This window comes from Mya arenaria, chromosome 4 (assembly GCF_026914265.1).
Source record: "Mya arenaria isolate MELC-2E11 chromosome 4, ASM2691426v1".
In the NCBI taxonomy this organism is placed as follows: Eukaryota; Metazoa; Mollusca; class Bivalvia; order Myida; family Myidae; genus Mya; species Mya arenaria.
The window spans coordinates 57,218,155-57,237,924 of NC_069125.1; the positions used below are offsets into that span (position 1 = coordinate 57,218,155).

The 19,770-nt window shown below is 33.5% G+C and overlaps 1 protein-coding gene across 1 annotated transcript in view; it reads right to left on the reverse strand.

Moving 5' to 3' along the window:
- Nucleotides 1-436: 436 nt before the first annotated feature.
- LOC128233040 (equilibrative nucleobase transporter 1-like) overlaps nucleotides 437-19,770 on the reverse strand; it is a 28,635-nt gene continuing 9,301 nt past the window's right edge. The window contains exons 2-9 of the mRNA XM_052946907.1: nucleotides 4,871-4,917; nucleotides 4,375-4,544; nucleotides 3,819-4,005; nucleotides 3,000-3,158; nucleotides 2,717-2,812; nucleotides 2,351-2,537; nucleotides 1,970-2,096; nucleotides 437-1,423 (exon numbers count right to left, since the gene is read on the reverse strand). Of these exons, the coding sequence (XP_052802867.1) occupies nucleotides 1,178-1,423; nucleotides 1,970-2,096; nucleotides 2,351-2,537; nucleotides 2,717-2,812; nucleotides 3,000-3,158; nucleotides 3,819-4,005; nucleotides 4,375-4,544; nucleotides 4,871-4,917 (1,219 nt within the window). The 3' untranslated portion in view covers nucleotides 437-1,177. The remainder of the gene's footprint in view (nucleotides 1,424-1,969; nucleotides 2,097-2,350; nucleotides 2,538-2,716; nucleotides 2,813-2,999; nucleotides 3,159-3,818; nucleotides 4,006-4,374; nucleotides 4,545-4,870; nucleotides 4,918-19,770) is intronic.

The following is a 19,770-nucleotide window of genomic DNA, read 5'->3' on the forward strand; positions in this document are numbered from 1 at the left end:
TCTACACTTAAACTTTGGATGATGTCTATAAGCATTGTCACTACAAGATATGTATATTAGAAACGCACAGCTACATGAAAACAGGTACTATTAAACTTCGTTTTTAAATAAAATGTATATCGGTAAGCACTTCTAGCGGCTTGGATAGTCTCTTTTCTATGCGAAGGAATACTATTTGAACATCAAGCCAAACGTTTAAAACATGGATGACATTCAGTTTAAGCGATTTCATTTGCACGTCAATATGTACAACATTTTTCAGTCGCAGTATAGAGATACACAAGGTACCCTAATACCTTTCAGCACAATTGATAATAATTGTCAAAATAGGGTGGTCGATGTTGGTGAAGCAGGGTATATCGACAAATAAGGACAAATAAGGACTAAAATTGTAATAGAAATGTTGACAATTTTAACAAGTAAAATGATATTGTTGTGGCTAAGTTTACGGTTAACAATTATCTTATATGTTTTACGTACAGGTTTGAATAAAATCAGTTGTTTGTTTTTTTAAATACCAATCTAAAGAAAAATGTTTTTAAAACCAAAAAATGGTATGACACAATTGTATATGGTAAATATAAATACACAGGCAATTCAGAAATAAAGAAAGGTTTCAAAGCATAAATTAAACTTTAAAAAGATATAAAAAAATGAGTTTTTCCATCGATTGGTAATCAATGTTATGTTTTTGATGAATGCAATACAAACACTTACAGATTATCCATTAACAGGTCTTTATGGGAATGACAATATTCATATCGCAGAAACGACCATCACATCACATGCATCTTTAATTGATTTTATCTCCCACATTATTCCTAGATAAACGCTCTGATCAAGTACGTTCTGCCTAGCTTATATAATAGCCATAACAAACAATATTTCGTTTTTTACTTACTATAATGGAGTATTTGAAAACATATTCCAAATATTCTGATAAACTACTTCAACAATGTCTGATTCTCTGTTTCCTTTCCTACACTTGATAAAAAGTGGAATACGTTTAGTTTTGGCTTGACACTTTGTATGTGAGGCAATGTTATCTACGAAGCAATATGTTTCCGTATCAAAATTTTACCTTTTCAATCCGTGTAACATCACCCGAGATATTGACAGAATTTGAAAAATCGCCGACACATTTTATTTCAAAAATGATAGACTAACAAGGACATGTTCAAAGGTCTGTAATTTGAAGACATTTGGGCTTAGCGGAATCACTTTCTGCTCCAGACGTTGCTACAGCGTTCATATTAGTGGCCTGCTCCTCACTATCTCCCTTGTCTATCATTACCATGTTAACCGCCTTGTCATTTTCGTTATACTCGGTTTGGTTGTGGATTTGACCGGTTCTGATGTGATACCAGACAGAGACGGGGTGACATCCAGATATTAGAATCAGGACTAACAGGATTATCTTCGTCTGAAAAATGTATGTGTCTTATTAAATGTAACACGAGACACTTGGCGGAATGAGGTCTAGAGTCCTTTGTCGTCTACAAGTTTGCCAAATAAGTATTCATGAACGAAACGTGATATCATAAATATGTGGAACTCTTTAACATCGAAAATGAAGGTTTTGTTTGAAAATTGTAAGTGTGTATATTTTTAAAGCATTTGAATTCAGAAACACTACGTTATACTTCATGTTATTTGAATAGGTTTGGTGTAATTGTCATTTATTTGTTTGTTAATAATTACACAGTACCTTTAAGTGAATCAAGTACTCTTATGAAGGCATAGATAACTATTAACTATTAGTGTACCTCTCTGTGTCTGCATAATTATGAATTTATTATTACCAATTCTTTTTTTCATTCTTTTTTGCATAAAATCTGTATATTGTGTTATTGTTGCTTTTGTCGCCAATGTATATGTTCATGTTTTGCCCGATTGGTCTATGACTTTCATGGAAATAACATATCTGTTCTGATCTGTTCTTTTCATAAACTATATCTTTAACACTTACATAAAACATATTTGTTGATAGACCGCTGTTCACCAATATCCTCAAAGGATACTGAAAAACGAGTACCACACCGGAGACTGATATTGCAACCCCAGTCAACTTTCCAAAATGTTCGGCAGGAAAGTGCCTGAAAATGATAAATCATATTAGTAAAGCCTGCAATCAATATACAATTTTAAAATAAATATGCCTTGTAACCTTAGTATTTCTGCTTAAATATTACAAAAGCCGGCTCACACCATATAAGTAAAGCAAGGTAACTAAGCAAATGTTATTTGTTGTTTTTTCTTGTTGTTGCTTTTATTTTTGAAAACAATAACCTGACAGAAAAACTATAAAGTTGATATTATTTTAACAAATAATTGAGAAAAAAAAACTTACACGTGTGTTAAAAACGCAAACAGCGTTGCATACAATGTGACTTTTTCCGCAGCTACTAAAATGTATGCTATCGTCTGTAACCCAAAGCTCGGAAAAAGGGAAGTGACACTGCTGGCAAGTGATATGATGTAATTCACACATATTGCGTTTAGAATGTTTCGCATTTGCTGTACGTGGTTTTGTTGTACTGAAATGTAAATCAATGAAAAAACCTTAACTCATCTTAATGTCAGATAGTTTTGTTATGTAGCTCTTGTGTTATAAAATATCTCGTTGAAGACAAGTAAGCCGATTTAACACGTGGGTAAAAGCTCATAGCATCCTTACTTAGAATAAAATATTTTAGATAGTCCATGAAAAACTCACCTCTATTACTATGACAATCCATGAGAATGCCAATCATAAATGACAATGGAAGACAGAGTAACATGCACATTGCAAACATGCTTAAGTATTGTTCCGCTGCAACGTAAGAAATCATGATTATCAACATTATCATTTTCTTCTTTTATAACAAGTTCTTTATCATTTAAATGAAAGAATTTATCTATTATATCAAGTTTCTTAATATAGGGAAACTGAAACTCTTAATTTCATGACATATCAAAAGACACAATAATTGAAGTAGACACATAGAAATAAAACTTACTTTCGACAATACCAAGTTTCTCCAAATGGACATCGATGTTAAGGTCAAAAGCAAGCGATTTAAAGCTCAACAAAGATAGCCAGATAATCATGAACAGAAACAGCTTCGTGCGAATAAAGGGCAATATGTCAGTTATATCTCCTTTCCTCTTGGCGCCAACTGCAACAATAGTAAAACATATTTGTAATTACTGTTCGAGACAAGCAATTTATGTTAGGGAGCAAGTGTCATTACCAATGGGCCAGTTTTAAGTAACTTTACTTATGTAAGTAAACTCATTGAACACTCTTTCCTTTAAATGTCTACTGCAAAAATATGATAGCAGATTCGGCATTGCTTTACTTCACCTACGATTACACAACTAATTATTTCAACCTTTTAAACAAAGTAAGGCGTATAAGTGGCTTTGAATATGATAATTTGGTTTTTAAGAATACACCAAAGATCAAAGAAGAAATGTAGCCTATTTTATTCAAGCGATTTAGGGTAAACGTGATGCACCTGACGCGGTTAGCTGAAACTAAATGGATAAGCCAAATGGCAAAACAATGACAAATGGATCAACTACCAAACAGACAGACAAGCAAGAACCACAGCAAAAACCGCACTCATTAAGTACTAGAGTTAACCATTGGGTTAACCAATTTCAACTTTCGCGGATGTTTAAAACTTCGCCCACTGCCATTCATCCGATACACAACCTCGACGTCATATTTTGCGTTGACAATGTGTCAGCAATGAGGTACGCTCACTCCGCTCTTTTTAAATCCATGTCATCTAAGTATTATTTCACATTTCAAGGCGTCAAGTTTCACACACCAGATATCCTCCTTCTCCAGGCCTTCGGGTCTGATTCCATCCCCTTGCTTTTGCCGTAGTTTGCTGGTAGTGGCCAGGGTATTCGCGACCGAGGTAGCATGGCAATTGTAGAAATTAGAACCGGAACGAAACCGATACTTATGAACATGAATGAGGTTTGCAACGTAACATCCGTCTCACGAGTGAGCTGCAAAGATGACAATATAATGTTATAATGTTTAGAATTTTTGTCAGGACAAATGTCGAGCAAAATATTCATTTCGATGTTTTATAAATATGAAATTGTATTCAATATTCATTCAGCTAGTATCCGGTTAATGGTTATGGTAGTTTACCATAAAGATAAATGTATATCGCATGCAAATTTTACCGAGAAATAGTTTCAAAATGAACGTGCGTGCTTTCTTTATATCCCATACAAGGAACGTTAGTCGAAAACGAAAATGTTGTTGACTTATTAAAAAGCCTATGGACATTTTGGTAAAACATAAAGAAAATATTTCATGGCGGTATTTAAGGCACGGCAATATATATCTAAAAGGCACTCAACACGTACCTTCATAAACAATATCACAAGTCCTCCAGATTGTGAAGAACCAACTAAAATGGACATAACGGTCAAACGACGGGCACCAAACAGGTTGGCGACCTGGAGGTCTGTGATGAGAACAATCATTCCAGAAACGCCAATCATTAACAGAGCGGGAAATATCAACCATGGATGCACTGAAAACAGTGAATGCTAGAAAGGTTAAAACAAAGGGCAGAACATAGCAAATTCTATGAATGCACTTAAAACAATGTGTGTCAATAGACGATTAACACACAACTTGAGACTCTTTGTATAATGTGTGTAACATGCTGTTATGTATTAATCAGGATTGTGGTTGCAATTTAAAATAATAAGTCTAATACGGGCGTCACAGGTTATCAACACCAACCTGTAGCTAGGGGGTAATTAAGTATTTTAAAAGTGATTATTGTTATCGCGTTGAGATAAACTGCATATTAGAAGAACATTAAACGTTATTACTTGGACTTTGTGTACTTACCGTTACTTGAAAATAACATCGTCAGAGACCCTAGCGCGATCAGACACCTGCAAGTAGAAATAAACGTACGTTTATTGCGTGATGCCTTTATTCTATTGATTTGTCCAGTGTTGCTGCCATATAACTCCTATACTTCGACATAAATCCTGCGCTAATTATGTCGATATAATTTATAAAAGTGGTAATCCATCATAAAGTCGAACGGACAAAAATGCAATTGAGACTAACACAACGTCTGTTAAGAAAGCTCGTCGGCATTCCGTACACTATAATACGGTGTGATATTGTGGAAATTGTAATAGTCAATGTTGTTGTTATTACCGCTACCGGATTATCACATCGATTCCCAACTTGAACAATTTAAGAAACCGTTGTATATATTTCTAGATATCATAGGACATTACACATTATACAAGCACATATTCCTCTTTTACAGCATCGCACGTTGAAAGCTGTATATCCGATATATTTCGATAACAATGTACGATCAATATTGGAAGCATATATATTTATTATTGAGGACAGTAAGTCTTGAGATGACGAACATTTAATCCTTAAAACGGTCTGACGTCTATAAAGATCTTATCGTTCTGTCGTTCTATTCTTTTTGTGAGAAACACTAATTATATTAAGTGTTTTTATTTATTAGTAATTCATGATTTTATGATTTTTGGTAGTTCATAAAAAATATTAAAGGTATCACATTAATGTCTCTGTAAAATACTTTTTCAATGTTTCTGACATTTTAGCCGGTGTTAACTTGAGAAACGAGCGTCCAGGACCACAGTGCTGGGAAGAAAAAAAGACATTATTCCCGGTATGACGTTTTTGGCTTACACTTTGCGAAATTGCCATTTAGAGCTGAAATAAATATCAGTTTTTATTTATTATAAGGATTAAAAGGAGTAAAATGTTGGATTCGATGTAAGATACAATATATTAATGAACAACAATTATACTAAATATTATAAAAACACTTGTCCGTTTAGTTTCATTTCTAGTATATCATTGTAGATGGTCAGGATTATTATTCGATTTTTCTTTCATTTCAACATATCAGTCAGCTGTCATCGAATTCTGCTCGGAAACTATTTGTGTGTGCTTTCTAATTAAGTATTCAAACAATCAAGCAATATTCCTTATCACCTTTACCTATCCGTTTAGACGTTGCTACCTTAATTTGTTTGTTCTTCAGAAAAAAGAGAAACGAGAATAATGCAAATACTTTATGCATCGAGTGTTGAGGCGCATTTGGTTATTGGACAAAAAGTATACTACCTTATCTTATGTGAGCTTAAATGCAAATTAGCTGGCTATCGGGCGTGTTCCTGAAGTATTATTTGTATATTAAATCGCGGTTTTATAATTTCCTTGGTTTTGAATGATTGCTTTTCGTCTGATACGATTCCGATGTGTTAAGCTGATGAACAAGTCCTAGTATTGATGTTAAATGTAGTGGTCGCCCTAAATCAACCTTTTGTGTCCTCATCTTTAGCTTCCATCATACAATTCTAAGGTTGGTTATATCCTTATAACGTTCTTGCTTCAGCAATACATTTGTATCAAAGCAGTCGTTGAAAACTGATCAATGCAACATTTTACTCAGTAATGGAGTCATTTTATCGGATATTAGAATTATTTTCATGTCAGAGATCGACTGTCCGTATAAAACAAACAACATGGGTGTCCCTGGAAGGAACCATTGACTTCCGCGACTTTCACGACTTCTGCAGTCTTACTGGGTAGCTTCTTTACACGCGATGCCGAAATGGAGCTCGAACTTTGGTTTTAATTTCCGTCAATTGATGTATATCAATCCACCCATCTTGGATTTAGATAACGCATCCCGATTTCAGAGACACCACTGTTTCTTTTGTATGCATTATACCAATGGTATAAAAATACCTTAGTTTTTTACAATTAAAGTAGTATCTTAGTATATCCCTTTTCTATTTTACTCATTAAAGTTGTAGATCCGAAGTGCGAATGTCGTTTCTACGCGCTATCGTTTCCATGGAATTTGGCCTGTGCTCTACCCATTCTATGTTTGCTAGATAGATAACCCACATCTTAAATGATTGGAAACAGTTGTACCGCCCTTTGTTAGGAGTGCGCATGCCCATCAAATACAAAAATGCATCGTTTTATAAACTACAATGCATTGTTTAAATGTCGAGAAACGTTTGATATTTCTATATCGTCAACATATTCATATACGAATAAACACCTACACACTTTAGGAGGTCGGTTTGAATGATGATCAGAGTTGTCTTACTGTCTGTGTCCATGCGCTAATTTTGCACGTGTTACTTACCTTTACTTACCTTCGGGGATGGAAAAAGAAAGGTCTTGATTACAATTCTATCACAAACCAATCGACCACGGATTTGCTCTTAATACAAATACTTAAGTAAGAAATACTAACTATTCACAACTGATGCCATTTAAAAAAAAATGCAAAGCCCCCTTTTCTTCACTTCGGAAACTTCATTAGCTCTGCACGTCTTTGTGAGAGTAGAGAAGGTCGCGTGTGTACTGAAAATATTCTCCGGAAAATTATCATTGCAACGTATATCTAAATTGGCGCAAATAGTACTAGATGCCCCCATCCGGCTCTGCTTTATTTTTAGTTATATCTCTGAGAACATTTAGCCACCGATTAATTGTGCTCGGGTATACTAAGGAATAGGCAAATCATGTTTACCTTTCGTAAGCCAATTAATTACTATTAACACATAGTACACATCAACAGTGTGTTATGTCATTGGATTATACTGATTATTTAATTTAACAAAGAATGACGGTTAAATTGCCTGTTTTACTTATGAGCTACAGCCAAAAGATACACGATTAAAATACAAAAACACCGCTACTACTATAACTCACGGTCTATCGTTATATATACCAACAGTTCCCAAGCCATATTATTCAACATGAAATTAAACTTAAACAGCATTACCATTTTCCCAAATGATTCTAATCGATCGAAATTGTACTGCATGGTTATAATGAACTTGCACGCCATTAATAATATCAGATTTCAATGATGAAAATTTACTACAATTGCTTTGGTCTTCAGTATTGGCCATAGTTTGATCCAATACTTATGTGAAAAACTACAGAAACAAACTCAGTAGCTAAAAGTTTCTACATAAACCCCGTTTGATGACACAGGGTACACGCCAAAGACACTGAACACAAAAACATCACAAACAAGAAACATGAAACAACAGCACAAAACTCCACAAACGACACCGTGAATATGTACTATTAAAAATACTAGGTATGTTAATCAAGGATGTTGAGGTACCGCCTTGGAACGATCAGTAAAATGTAAATTTACGGCGGGTTTAAACCAGTTTGCGTGCACAAACCACACTCTTATCCAAACAATCCTGAATAAAGAACAAACGTAAAAGGTAAATCATATCAAAGGATGCATTCACTTGAGAAAATTAAATAATAGAACAAATAATAATAAACTAATCCCAAGTACTAATGATAAGGTATCACAACTCTATCTGCAGACTAAGGAATACAATTCAGTGAGCCTAATGCAAAAACTTTTCAAAGATTCGATGCAGTTATTGTATGAAATTATGAGCATCACACACAGCCTGCCTTAGAAAGTAAAAGGTTTAAGACTGTGGTAATAGAGTTTTATAATAAAAAGCATCATTGTACTAAAACTGGGAATAAATATAGAAAACATTATTAAAAGCAAAAGCGACATATATAAGCTTTTCTTTTCTTCCTAGCTTTAAAAATGGAAACATATTTCTAAATTAACAGGGCAAATATATTGTTTCAAACTATACTTTTGATTGTAATTTAGAAGATTAATAAAAATCCTAGTAATGATTACTACGGTTAAACGCTGTAATATGCTTTTCGAATAAAATAATAGAATATTACTTTAAGGAGTTGGTCAGCTCACAGAAATACGTTAACATGTTCAAAATAATAATAATGTTTTGTTTCGATTGATTTTTTTGTGACTTTTATTTTCGTTTTGGGAGTTCTTGAACGTTTCATTCATCATTACTGTTGCCGTTGTGTTATTTTGACCTAATAGCATTGTGATTTTGACATTTAGAAAGACATTTTTCAAGCGGGAATGTCCCTTAAGCTCAATTTGAGCATTTGAGCGCAATTTAAATTCAAAGTAGTTCAATATCATGCAATTTAGACACATTATATTTGTTGAAAACAGATCATTTATTGTACCCAAATCGTTTTCTAGGAATAATTCTCGGACATGTTATCAACTTCTCAAGAGAAATTGCATTAATTGTGTTTTCCCAGAAGATTGTGTTGTCAGTTCTTATGTCAAGTGCATGTGTTTGTCCAGTTAATTACTACCAAGAAGAATGCGCTGTTCCCAAATTAGTTGAGCATGCAGAACAAGACAGCATTCAAAAAGGTTTGTTTAATTAGTTTAGGACAAAGTGATCAAAACCCAGTGCTAAACAGGCGTTCTATAAGAGACGTTCCCGACGATACACAGATATAACATAAATATTGATATACCGTCAAACTGATGAAATAAGAGATACCGTCAGCTACTTATGTCAGTAAGACAAACATTTGGTATTTCTGTATAGAAAAATGTTTCCTCTATTATTTGTTAATATATTCGTACCTTTTTAGACTAAATGATTTATTAGCCGCTAAACATACACTAAATGACCAGTTTCTGTATTTAGAGAGGTCTTTATACATATTTTTATAATAATTTATCAGTAGTGGAACATTGTTGGTGTCGTTTCAAAATTTGCATTTTTGACTTAAACCAAATCTCTTGAGAAAGGCTCTTGAGATGAAATGTTATTGATGTTGAGAGCGCGTGCAACGCGAGGTGCAAAACATCGTTTCCAATTGTCACTCACATGAGCATTAGTTTGAACTTCTCTGAGAGATTCCAGTAAAGTAATATCTTTGTTAATCAAGTGTCTTAAATATTCCCGAATGAAATCTTAAGAAAAAAAGATGATGAGTTCAATATTTCTTTAAACATCGCTCAATGTTTGATTTTTGTTTTGTATGATAGCACATTCTTGAACTTGGAAGTTACTGCGTTATGTGTAAATGCAATTTGTGTTTTCGAAATATCCACACACACACGAATTTATAAAAGCTCCTAGACCTCTTTTGTCTAAAGTATATGAGCGAAAAGTTAACCGCTACATTAACAACATGTAACGAAAGTAATAATGCAAGTCGCATTAGACATCGGTTTATTCAAAGATCAATCAGTTGCAATATTTGGTGTCAGCTTCAGGCGAGACACAATAAATGAATTTAACAACATACACTGGCCTAGAGAAATCACTGTTATAGGTAAACAACAATACAAGCGATACAAGATACATAAATCTTTATTTGAAGTCTTGAATATGATATCAAGAAACATTAGCTCAATGAGGTTGTTTTTCCGACATGATTAATAAAAATATTTAATACATCAAAACATAACATTTAACTGGTGCCTTGGAAATAAAAAGCATCTGGTTTTAAAAAGGTAATATATTGGAAACAGTTTTTACAAATGCGGTTTTTAATTAAGTTCATGCAGACAATTACAAAACGTATAATGGATTCGAGCATTGTATACAATGATAACATCAAGTAGTTTTCCCGGTTGCACGGCCAATCAACACGCGCACGGTATAATCAAACGAATGAAACAGTATACGATTTTAAAATACTTAGGAAACCATAATGGTGGATATTTCAAGCTTGATAAATGTATGGAATGGTTGTAGAAGACGCTAAACCATGAGAAAAACTCGGCTCTCTCGCCATTCTTTGCTTGACGTCATAGAGCACGAGGTAAGATACAACAAGGTCTGGAAAATAGCTACGTCTTTGTCAGCAAACTCAACATTAGCAGTTTTTCGATTTTCTGTTTAAAGAATTGAAATAAGATTTATGATGTTTGTATAAAGTTGTAAACGTTATTTGATTTATTATTTAATTTGTGTTCTGTGGAAATAAGGACGACTAGAATATAATGTGATTGTAAACAAGTTAGGATGTTCAAAACCTCATTCCTGTGTAACCTCTACTGTCAAATTGAAAGCAAAACAATTTTGCTTAAATAAAGAAAACTTTTCCGAGTTTATAGTACGGCGTTTTGTAAGGAAACAGTACCGAAACATTAACGATGGTATCTTTAGATATTGCTAAGATAAGTGTTAATAAGACTTGTATTGTCTGTTTTGTAAACATGATTTGACGTCGCACACATGAGTTAAGAACAAACATGTTTATTTAAATAGGCCTCAGAACAAAACGTTTCAATAATCCAACCAGCTTATTATTTCAAATTTTGATACTATGACGGAACATATATGACTTTTGGCAATCGGACCCTCTAAAAAGATATTATAAATGCAGTCGAAATAAGTCGAGAAGAAAGCCGTAGTTGCTTTGGAAATTAAGCAAAGTGATTGTCATAAATTCTCAAGAAAATGCTGAGCCACTTAAAATCCTTTTAAAGAAATATTACTGGAAATAAAACACGCTGAAAAAAAATATCACAATAAGGCTGAAAGCTTTAACGGATACAGACGGTAGATATTGAATACCCTTAAAGCTATATTCTTTATTCTGTTCACATCAATAATATAGAGCAAAAAATGTGCTCGTTAAGTTTGATATTGCTTCCACTTCGGGAATATAAAGTGATGCATAATTGTGAAATTATGAAACACTTGTAAATGTTATCCTGCATTGATTATCGTCTTAACCAGTTTGAAAGCATTCCCCATACGCCAATATTACCAAACGCAATATATATCACCATTAAATCACACCGCAAAGACGAAACAAAAAGAAATCTAATCCACAGGAAATGTTTGTGAGAAATCGTCTACGCTCGTATACGCGTCATCTCAAATTGTCAAATGAAAGTGTTTACCCTTGACTATTTGTTTTAGTTCAGGCAAGTACAAACGTTTGAAATTAAGTACCTTAGAACTTATTATTACTGTTATATGAGTGAAACGTGTATTACCTTGAAGACAATTATTGAAATGATGTTACGTTTTTTTTCATATTGGAAAAAAATACTGAGATTTTCTTTGTCTTGTCAAACTAGTGAATTCAATGGCCATATGATGGAAAAAGAAATGTCATAAGTATGCTGAACGACAACAAAAAATCAAGTATTTAATAAAAGTGCGATGTCGAGACAAATATTGAAATAGAGATTATTTCTCAAAATATGTTTTTCGGCACTTAAGTTAATAAACATATTTTTGCCAATCACACTGCACACACTATTAACATCATAAATATTTCATTATGTCACACGAGCTTTTAACAAAACTTTAAGCTTTCAATTAAAATTGCAAATTTTCAAACGACACGGACAATGTTCCATTATCATCAGAGACCATAATGACCCTATAGAGAGACGACCAAATGATTGTTATAAGCAGCCCAAAAACCAGTTTAAAATGTTTTCGGATCTGCACAAAGTATCTGCGAACTAAATGGTCCAAAGACATATACTTTGGAAAATGTAAAGGTACGCCAAGCAAAACGCAAACTTAACATGTATCCTTATATCCTTAAACATAAATATGTATGTTATTACCGTTTTGTTGTTTTGCTTAAAAAGACTTCTGGCAGTTAAAAGAAATAGTTCTCATGTCAGCGCAGTTATAAGCGCACTCGCGATCAGAATCCCGAGTTTGGCCTGTTATCTGACACGACGGTTTTCCCTGGGTTACTTTGTTTTCCCAACAAAACAAGACCCCACTTTAGCGCAGCATCGTGCCAAAGAGAGTGGCATATCAAATAAATGTATACGCATTGTATTGTATTGTTGTCAAAACTAAGTCATCCATGAACTCACATTATACGCGTTTGGCAATGCGCCAAATATGTCATGCAGTACTTACAGCTGAAGTTTGAAAATACGACGTGTGTTACGAAATGCCACAAGCAGTTTCCAGTGTGTGTTCATGGCCAAGCATATTGCTCTATACCCAAGTCTGTACACTATATTATACTGAATACTATTTTTAAAACGGAGAAACTTAGCAACACAATTGTTGCGTTGATTTTATTTTAATCATGTAAAATGATGTATTATCGGCCTCATACTAGCTCGCATTTAGACTTCTAGGTTTGTTTTTAGGAAATATTGTATTTGCCGATTTTGGGACAATCTGGTGTAAAGTCCCTTTAAGCGTAAGAAGGTTAAGTAATTTATTTCATTAAGCCCATTTTCTAACTTAATCTTAGCGTAAATAAAAACAATTTACTTATTGGTGATTATTGTTAAGATCAAGTTCAAAAGTAAAGTACAAAAGCTTTTAAAAACGAAAATATAAAATAAACAAAACCTTAAGTAAAAAGTAATGAGCGTACATTTATCCTGTTGTTAGGGACTTCAGATACCTTGAAACAGTGGGTTGCGGGATGTTTTAGTTTAAATGGTTAATAAGTTCCGATTTCCGAAATACACTTTCCATTCTGATTTCATCGTATATAAAAAGGCTATGATATATACATTGTAACTAGCATAAACATTATGGAAGAGTGATTCCTCGGAATCACAAACAACATCAACAACATGAACAGGTATAGCAGTTATTTTTAAGAAACACTGTCTTGAACGGCAACACAATAAATCACTTGAAGCAGTGACTTTTTTTTCGCCTCCACCTAGCATGTAACGACAGCTGTAGAAAAAGGTATATTTAAGGAATGAATTGCGGGGTTGTTCGGACACCACACACTTTGACCAGCCCAATTGCGTTGATATCCCCGATAATGACATCAAACCGACAATTCTTTACTTATATTTACACCAATAGTTCATTATTTCATTTAAGAATTGTTAAAACAATACTTCATTTCAGTTAAGAAACCTCTCAGAAATCCTTTCTTACACATTCTGTAAATGGAACGACCCGACTTTAACCGGAAGCATTTAATCAAATGACGTCACAATACGCGGGAAAAGATCAATCACTTGAAATCACTATTAAACTAAAAATTGAAACACTTATGACAACAATACATTTAATTTATCATAAATTAACACTTTTTAAAATGTTGATTTATATTTAACGAGACTTGCTGAGACATTAAATACAATAACAAGATGAACAATGTTCATGTATATTTTTATGCGATAAATTGCGATCCGAGCATATCCGAAGATGTTGCGTTCATCGGATGATAACCGCAATCGCCGAAAGGCAGTTCATTTAAGATATGGAAGTTGAGGTGTAAATATATATGTTTTAAGTTTAGTTTTAGATTTAGGACCAATACCGTTTAAGCCAGAAATGCCGGGCTGTGACATTTTTGCACAATTAGTGTCAATACAAAGTCTCAATAAAGAAACAGATTTCCGTTGTCCTATATAAGTGTTGATGTATGTTGTGTTGACACTACCAGTAGATATATACCTGTTCTACAGCTGTCGTGACATGCTAGATGGTGGTGAAAGAAATTTCACCGCTTCAAGTGATTTACTGTCTTGTTGATCAAAAGTAAGTGTTTCTTAAAAATAAAACCTTCATTAGCCGGTAATTGTTGCGTTTAGAACTTCACAATATACGTGTGTATGTTGTTGATGGAGTTTGTGATTCCGAGGGATCACTCTTCTATAATGTTTATGTTAGTTAAAATGAACACATGACTGCCTTTGGCATATTCGATTAAACAGAATGGACAGTTCATTTTCCAAGGCGGAACTCATTTATGTTCTTTTATGTTTTCACATCGATTAGCCATTTACACTAAAACATGCCCCCACCACACTTTTTTTGATCTTAAGTCCATAACAGGATTTAGGTACGCTCATTACTTTTTCTTATTTTTTTATATTTACACTTTTAAAATCTTTTAGACTTTACTTTTGAAATTGATCTTTACGATAATCAATATACACTAACTTTTACCTGTTAGACAACCAAAGTAAATTCTTAATTGGAAAAATGCGCAAAAATGCGAAAGATGCACGTCCCCTACGCGATGTGATACACCAGTAAGTAAGATTCAGTGCGTTGTTCATATCAATTTTATGTTAGTTTTCGACATTGTTTTATTTATTTTCTTGCAATTATACCTGAAAACCTTCGAGAAACATGGGTCTGGAGTTAAATATTATGGTAACTTTTGGGCCTGTCAAACAACATAAAACCTTGATAAATGGCAGACGACGACACAGACAGAACAAATAAAATGGAGAACATAGTATATGTTTAAATTGTAAAAATTGCTCTGTAAACTGTTGGTTTCTAGGTAAAATTGCCGCATGGACTATTATATTTGAGACAAGACAGCCTACACATTACATAATATGTCTATTGTGAACATTCTTAGAGTGTGTTTTTTAAATATGTTTTCATAACAATTGACAAATCAATTCTTTTCCATAGTGTTAATGGAGCACCTAAGCTTTGAGTGGGCTCCTGATTTTGCATAGCACTAATCAATTCACCAGTGAGTACAACAGTGGTAACCATTTTATGGAATAAACACCTATCGCAATTGAATTTAGTCAATAATACAGCAAAGATGAACACTCCCGGGAAGGTTCTTAAATGATCATATCCATTGGGTACCAACGAAAATCGGTCAACCGATGTCTGAGTTTCAGCTGTATATGCTTGAATTTAGTAAATGATGTGTTCAAAGAATCCTTAAACTGTGTTATGAGTATTAATATAAGCATTTCCCTGTTTAGAGAGCAGATAAGATTTTGATTTCGACCTATAGTCTCTATTTTATGAAATGTATACCGAAATTAGCTCAAATATGGTTAAATATAGAATAAGTTGCCGTTATAAGTAAAGCCGACGGATATTCGACGTTTTTAAATATATTCTAAACATTCCCAAACGTTTATGTGAATAACAACAAGTTTTGGCATGAATGTGATTCGTAACATAATGCTCTCCTACGCAATTTTGAGATATGCCAATATTTGTCGTGAACTAGCTTTATATCGTATTGTTTACCAATAAAACAAGAGTAACATTTTAAGATCGTTATTCCTTAAACGTTATTCCTTAAACGTTATTCTTGGAAGGGTAAACGCTGGTACATTCAGTGTTTACACCCGCATGTTGCGTATGGTATCGGGCCTGTCATCTCCAACCGGGCGAAAATCACGAAAATACTTAAGTCAAAACTCAATTTCACTTTCAACTCATTTTACCTGACATAGCATCAAATTTATTAAAAACTCATATGTTTTACACCTGTTAAAAAGCACATTCTATCATGGAATATGTTGAATAATGCCTTTGGTGAAGATTCCAAGGGAAAAACATTATACAGCTAAAAATGTATTTGAGAATCACAGGTTTTTAACAATAACTCAAGTATATTTTACACCCTGGAATAAGTTTTCTTTGAAACATTGAAAACGAATTTTTATCAACACATTCTATGAAAAATACTTTTTCAGCAAGTATAAAAACATGCATGATTTTGAATCATTCCATGCCTTTGTGTGGTTAATTGAGTTGAGATTGAGATTTGACTTGAGTATTTTTGTGATATTAGGGCCAAGGTAAGATAACAAATGTTAACGGATGTACTTAGATTTTAATTTCAATAACAATATTTGAGATTTTACTGTTTTTCAGCTTTTAATAACTTAACAATAGAGGTATACCTTTGAGCGTGTTGTAATACTCTTATACAGCATACAGCGGTTAGAAGCAATGTTTGAAGCTGGACAAAATACAAGTATAATAAACCAACCTAAACCTTAAATTTGAAGTCTTCGACATAAAACTGCGTTACTATAGAGTTTATGTGTCCTTGTATATTCCGCGAAGGTGCTGCTAAAACATTGTAAATCCTATTTACAACTCTTATGTGGCAAAATTGCAGATGTTCTAGCTTAATTTGGACGTAATTTCCGATCAATGCAGGAATGCAAAGAACACCATTATTCAATAATAGAATAGTTTTAACACTTAAAATGTTGTTTTGATAGATATAAGCAACTGTTTTTTTAGTTTAACTGAACAACATGATCAATTGGCGCTGCTCTGTGTGCTACGGGATATCTTGCAATCGACAAAGAATAGTTACAACTAGGATGCACACACTCGGATTGTTATGTGTTTTTTTTTCTAATTAGATGCATAGAGCAATATGTTTGGCCATGAGCACACACTGGAAAGCTTGTGGCATTTCGTAAAGATGCACTCTTACTCCCAAATAAGAATTACCACATTTAATACTATTGTTTTAATATTCCAAGAAGGATGAAAAATGTCGAAAACAATGGTTCTTATAAAGGGAACCGAGTTTAATTTGAATCAAATGAGCATAAAACACGGTATTTCAACCTTATGATACTATAGTAAACCACAGTAGATCTTTTAGCATTCACCAATCATTTAATACTTTTGCGCTTTCTGCTATTAACGCGACTATGAACGAATTTTCGAGTTAATGTCTGGAAAATGGTATACGAATAGAAGAGCATATGTCCAGTTAGGGACAGTTTTTACTTTTTCAATATTCGGAACAGTTTTGAATCTACGAGTCTTCAAAACATGCCACTAACGTCAGTTTTGAGACGTCATATTTTTGCGTTCCAGCTACAATAACCGATATTTTCATCAATTATTCGTTTACAGCTATGCAATTTCAACCTCAAGTGCGTGTAGCGAAAACGTTCACGCACATATATTTTCTTTCTCTTGTTTTACGTTTTTATTTTAAATTAGCTATAACGTCATTTTTCGCGGGAAAAACGGCATCGTGTTTCACTGAAAAAAAATCCTCGTTTAATTTTTGATTTTTTTACAACATGTATTCAATGTTTTATTATAAATCGCCTGATATCAAGAAAAGTGTACCTTACCGACTTTGTTTTTGCGCAGTATCAAATAATCTAACCCCTATACCTGTTTCTTTTTCAATACGTATTGTAATAAAACGTTAAGCATGACGTAACTCGAACTATTGTTACAATCTTGTTATCAGTAATTAATATTTTCCATAAATGTATTATTTATTAAGTAGTTAAAGGTTTATTAGTCAAAATTGATGTTTGTTACCCATGTTTATGTACTGATTTTGAATAAGAATGTCACTTTAACATACGTCGTAATTTTACTCTTAGGCTATTAGTAATTCTTCATATAATTGGCGCTGAGCTAAACGCGTATAACGTGAGTTAACGGAATGCGTAGTCCCTACCATAATACAATACGGCGCATATACATGCATATGATATGTCACTCTCCTTGGCACGATGCTGCCCAAAAGTGTGGTCTTGTTTCGTCGGGAAATATGGAGTAACCCAGGGGAAAACCTTTATATCAGACTTAGAGAACACAGGCAAAACTTTGGAATATGATCTGGGGCACACTGGTAAGTGCACTTACCACTGCGCTGACATAAGACAGATTCCATTTGAAAGCCAGAAATCTTTTTGAACCCAAAATAACAAAATGCTATTAACATACATATGATTAAGGATATATGTTAAGCATGCGTTTTACTCAGCGTACCTCTAAATCACACAGATCCGAAAACATTTTGGAAAGTTCTTTGTGCTGCTTATAACAATCATTTGTTCGTCTCTTTATAGTGTCATTATAGTCTCACAGTCATAAACCTGAACGTGTGCAACATGCGTGCTATTAACCCTTGTCCTTGCAGGAACCATACGCTCTTTGAAATGATGATAATGGAACATTGTCCGTGACTTTTGAATATTTGTATTTCTAATTGAAGGATGAAAGTTTTGTTAAAAGCTCTTGAGACAGCTTAACATATTTATGATGTTAAGATCGCAGTGCGTGCAATGCGATTTACAAAAAAAATGTTTATTAATTTTAAGTGCCGACAGACATATTTTGAGGAATAATCCCTATTTCAATATTTGTCTCGACATCGCACTAAATACTTGATTTTTGTTGTCGCTCACCATATTCGACCATATTCGAGAAAATGACGTTTCGGTGAAATGTATAAATGAATTTAAGGAGAAACAACAAAAAATTGTTTTACGTCTTTCCTGAAGCAGGATTTTTGGATGAAAACGGGGTTTCTTCCAATACATGAACTGCATAATACTCAGAAGATAAGCAATGTTTCTTTTAAAGAATAATCAAATGAAAGCCAGACGTTCTACAGAATTCACAGTCGGTATCACATTAGAAATGCACACTACTTATTATGTAAAAATCTAAACATGGACTAATATAGTCTCTTTAATAGACCGTTTGAAGGTGACCACTGTTGCGTTCACATTATTTAATCAAAATTTCACATCGAAAATCAAAACTTATATGAGTATATATTTATGGTTTACATTTAAATAATCACTTCCACAGTCAAAGCACTGGGCAGATATCAATTTGCTTCAACGCGAGCAGACAGTATCGCAATGCTTGGTTTTAATCGAAAATACTCGATTATTTTTCTGTTGACCGATGACGTAAACTTGGAACTCCACTTGTAATGTATACACACTATGTATGTTTCATGTCTTTGAATATATATATGATTGTAACGGCAGTCAACAATTTGGGGTTATTCTGCATTATCTGAGTAACTTCTACTATCAATTATTAAGCATTCACCATGCTTAGCTATTATAAAACAACATTCATCAACATTCAGTACTTAAGATCAAACAGTTGATACATTATATTCATTCTTATGACTTTATTGAGAACTATGCACTGAGTTAATATTTTCTCCGAATGTACTTCAATGACAACCGTTTTACAACTGGCAAAACAATTCAATAACGTTGTTTGGAAATACTTTATTAGTTGTAAGCAGTTGACACCTAAGAGCATAGTTTTAAATGTGAATGCACAAAAGCAAGATAGACAAGAAACCATTAAGAAACCATCAATATATTTGCCTTAATTATTGGTGAAAAGTACAGA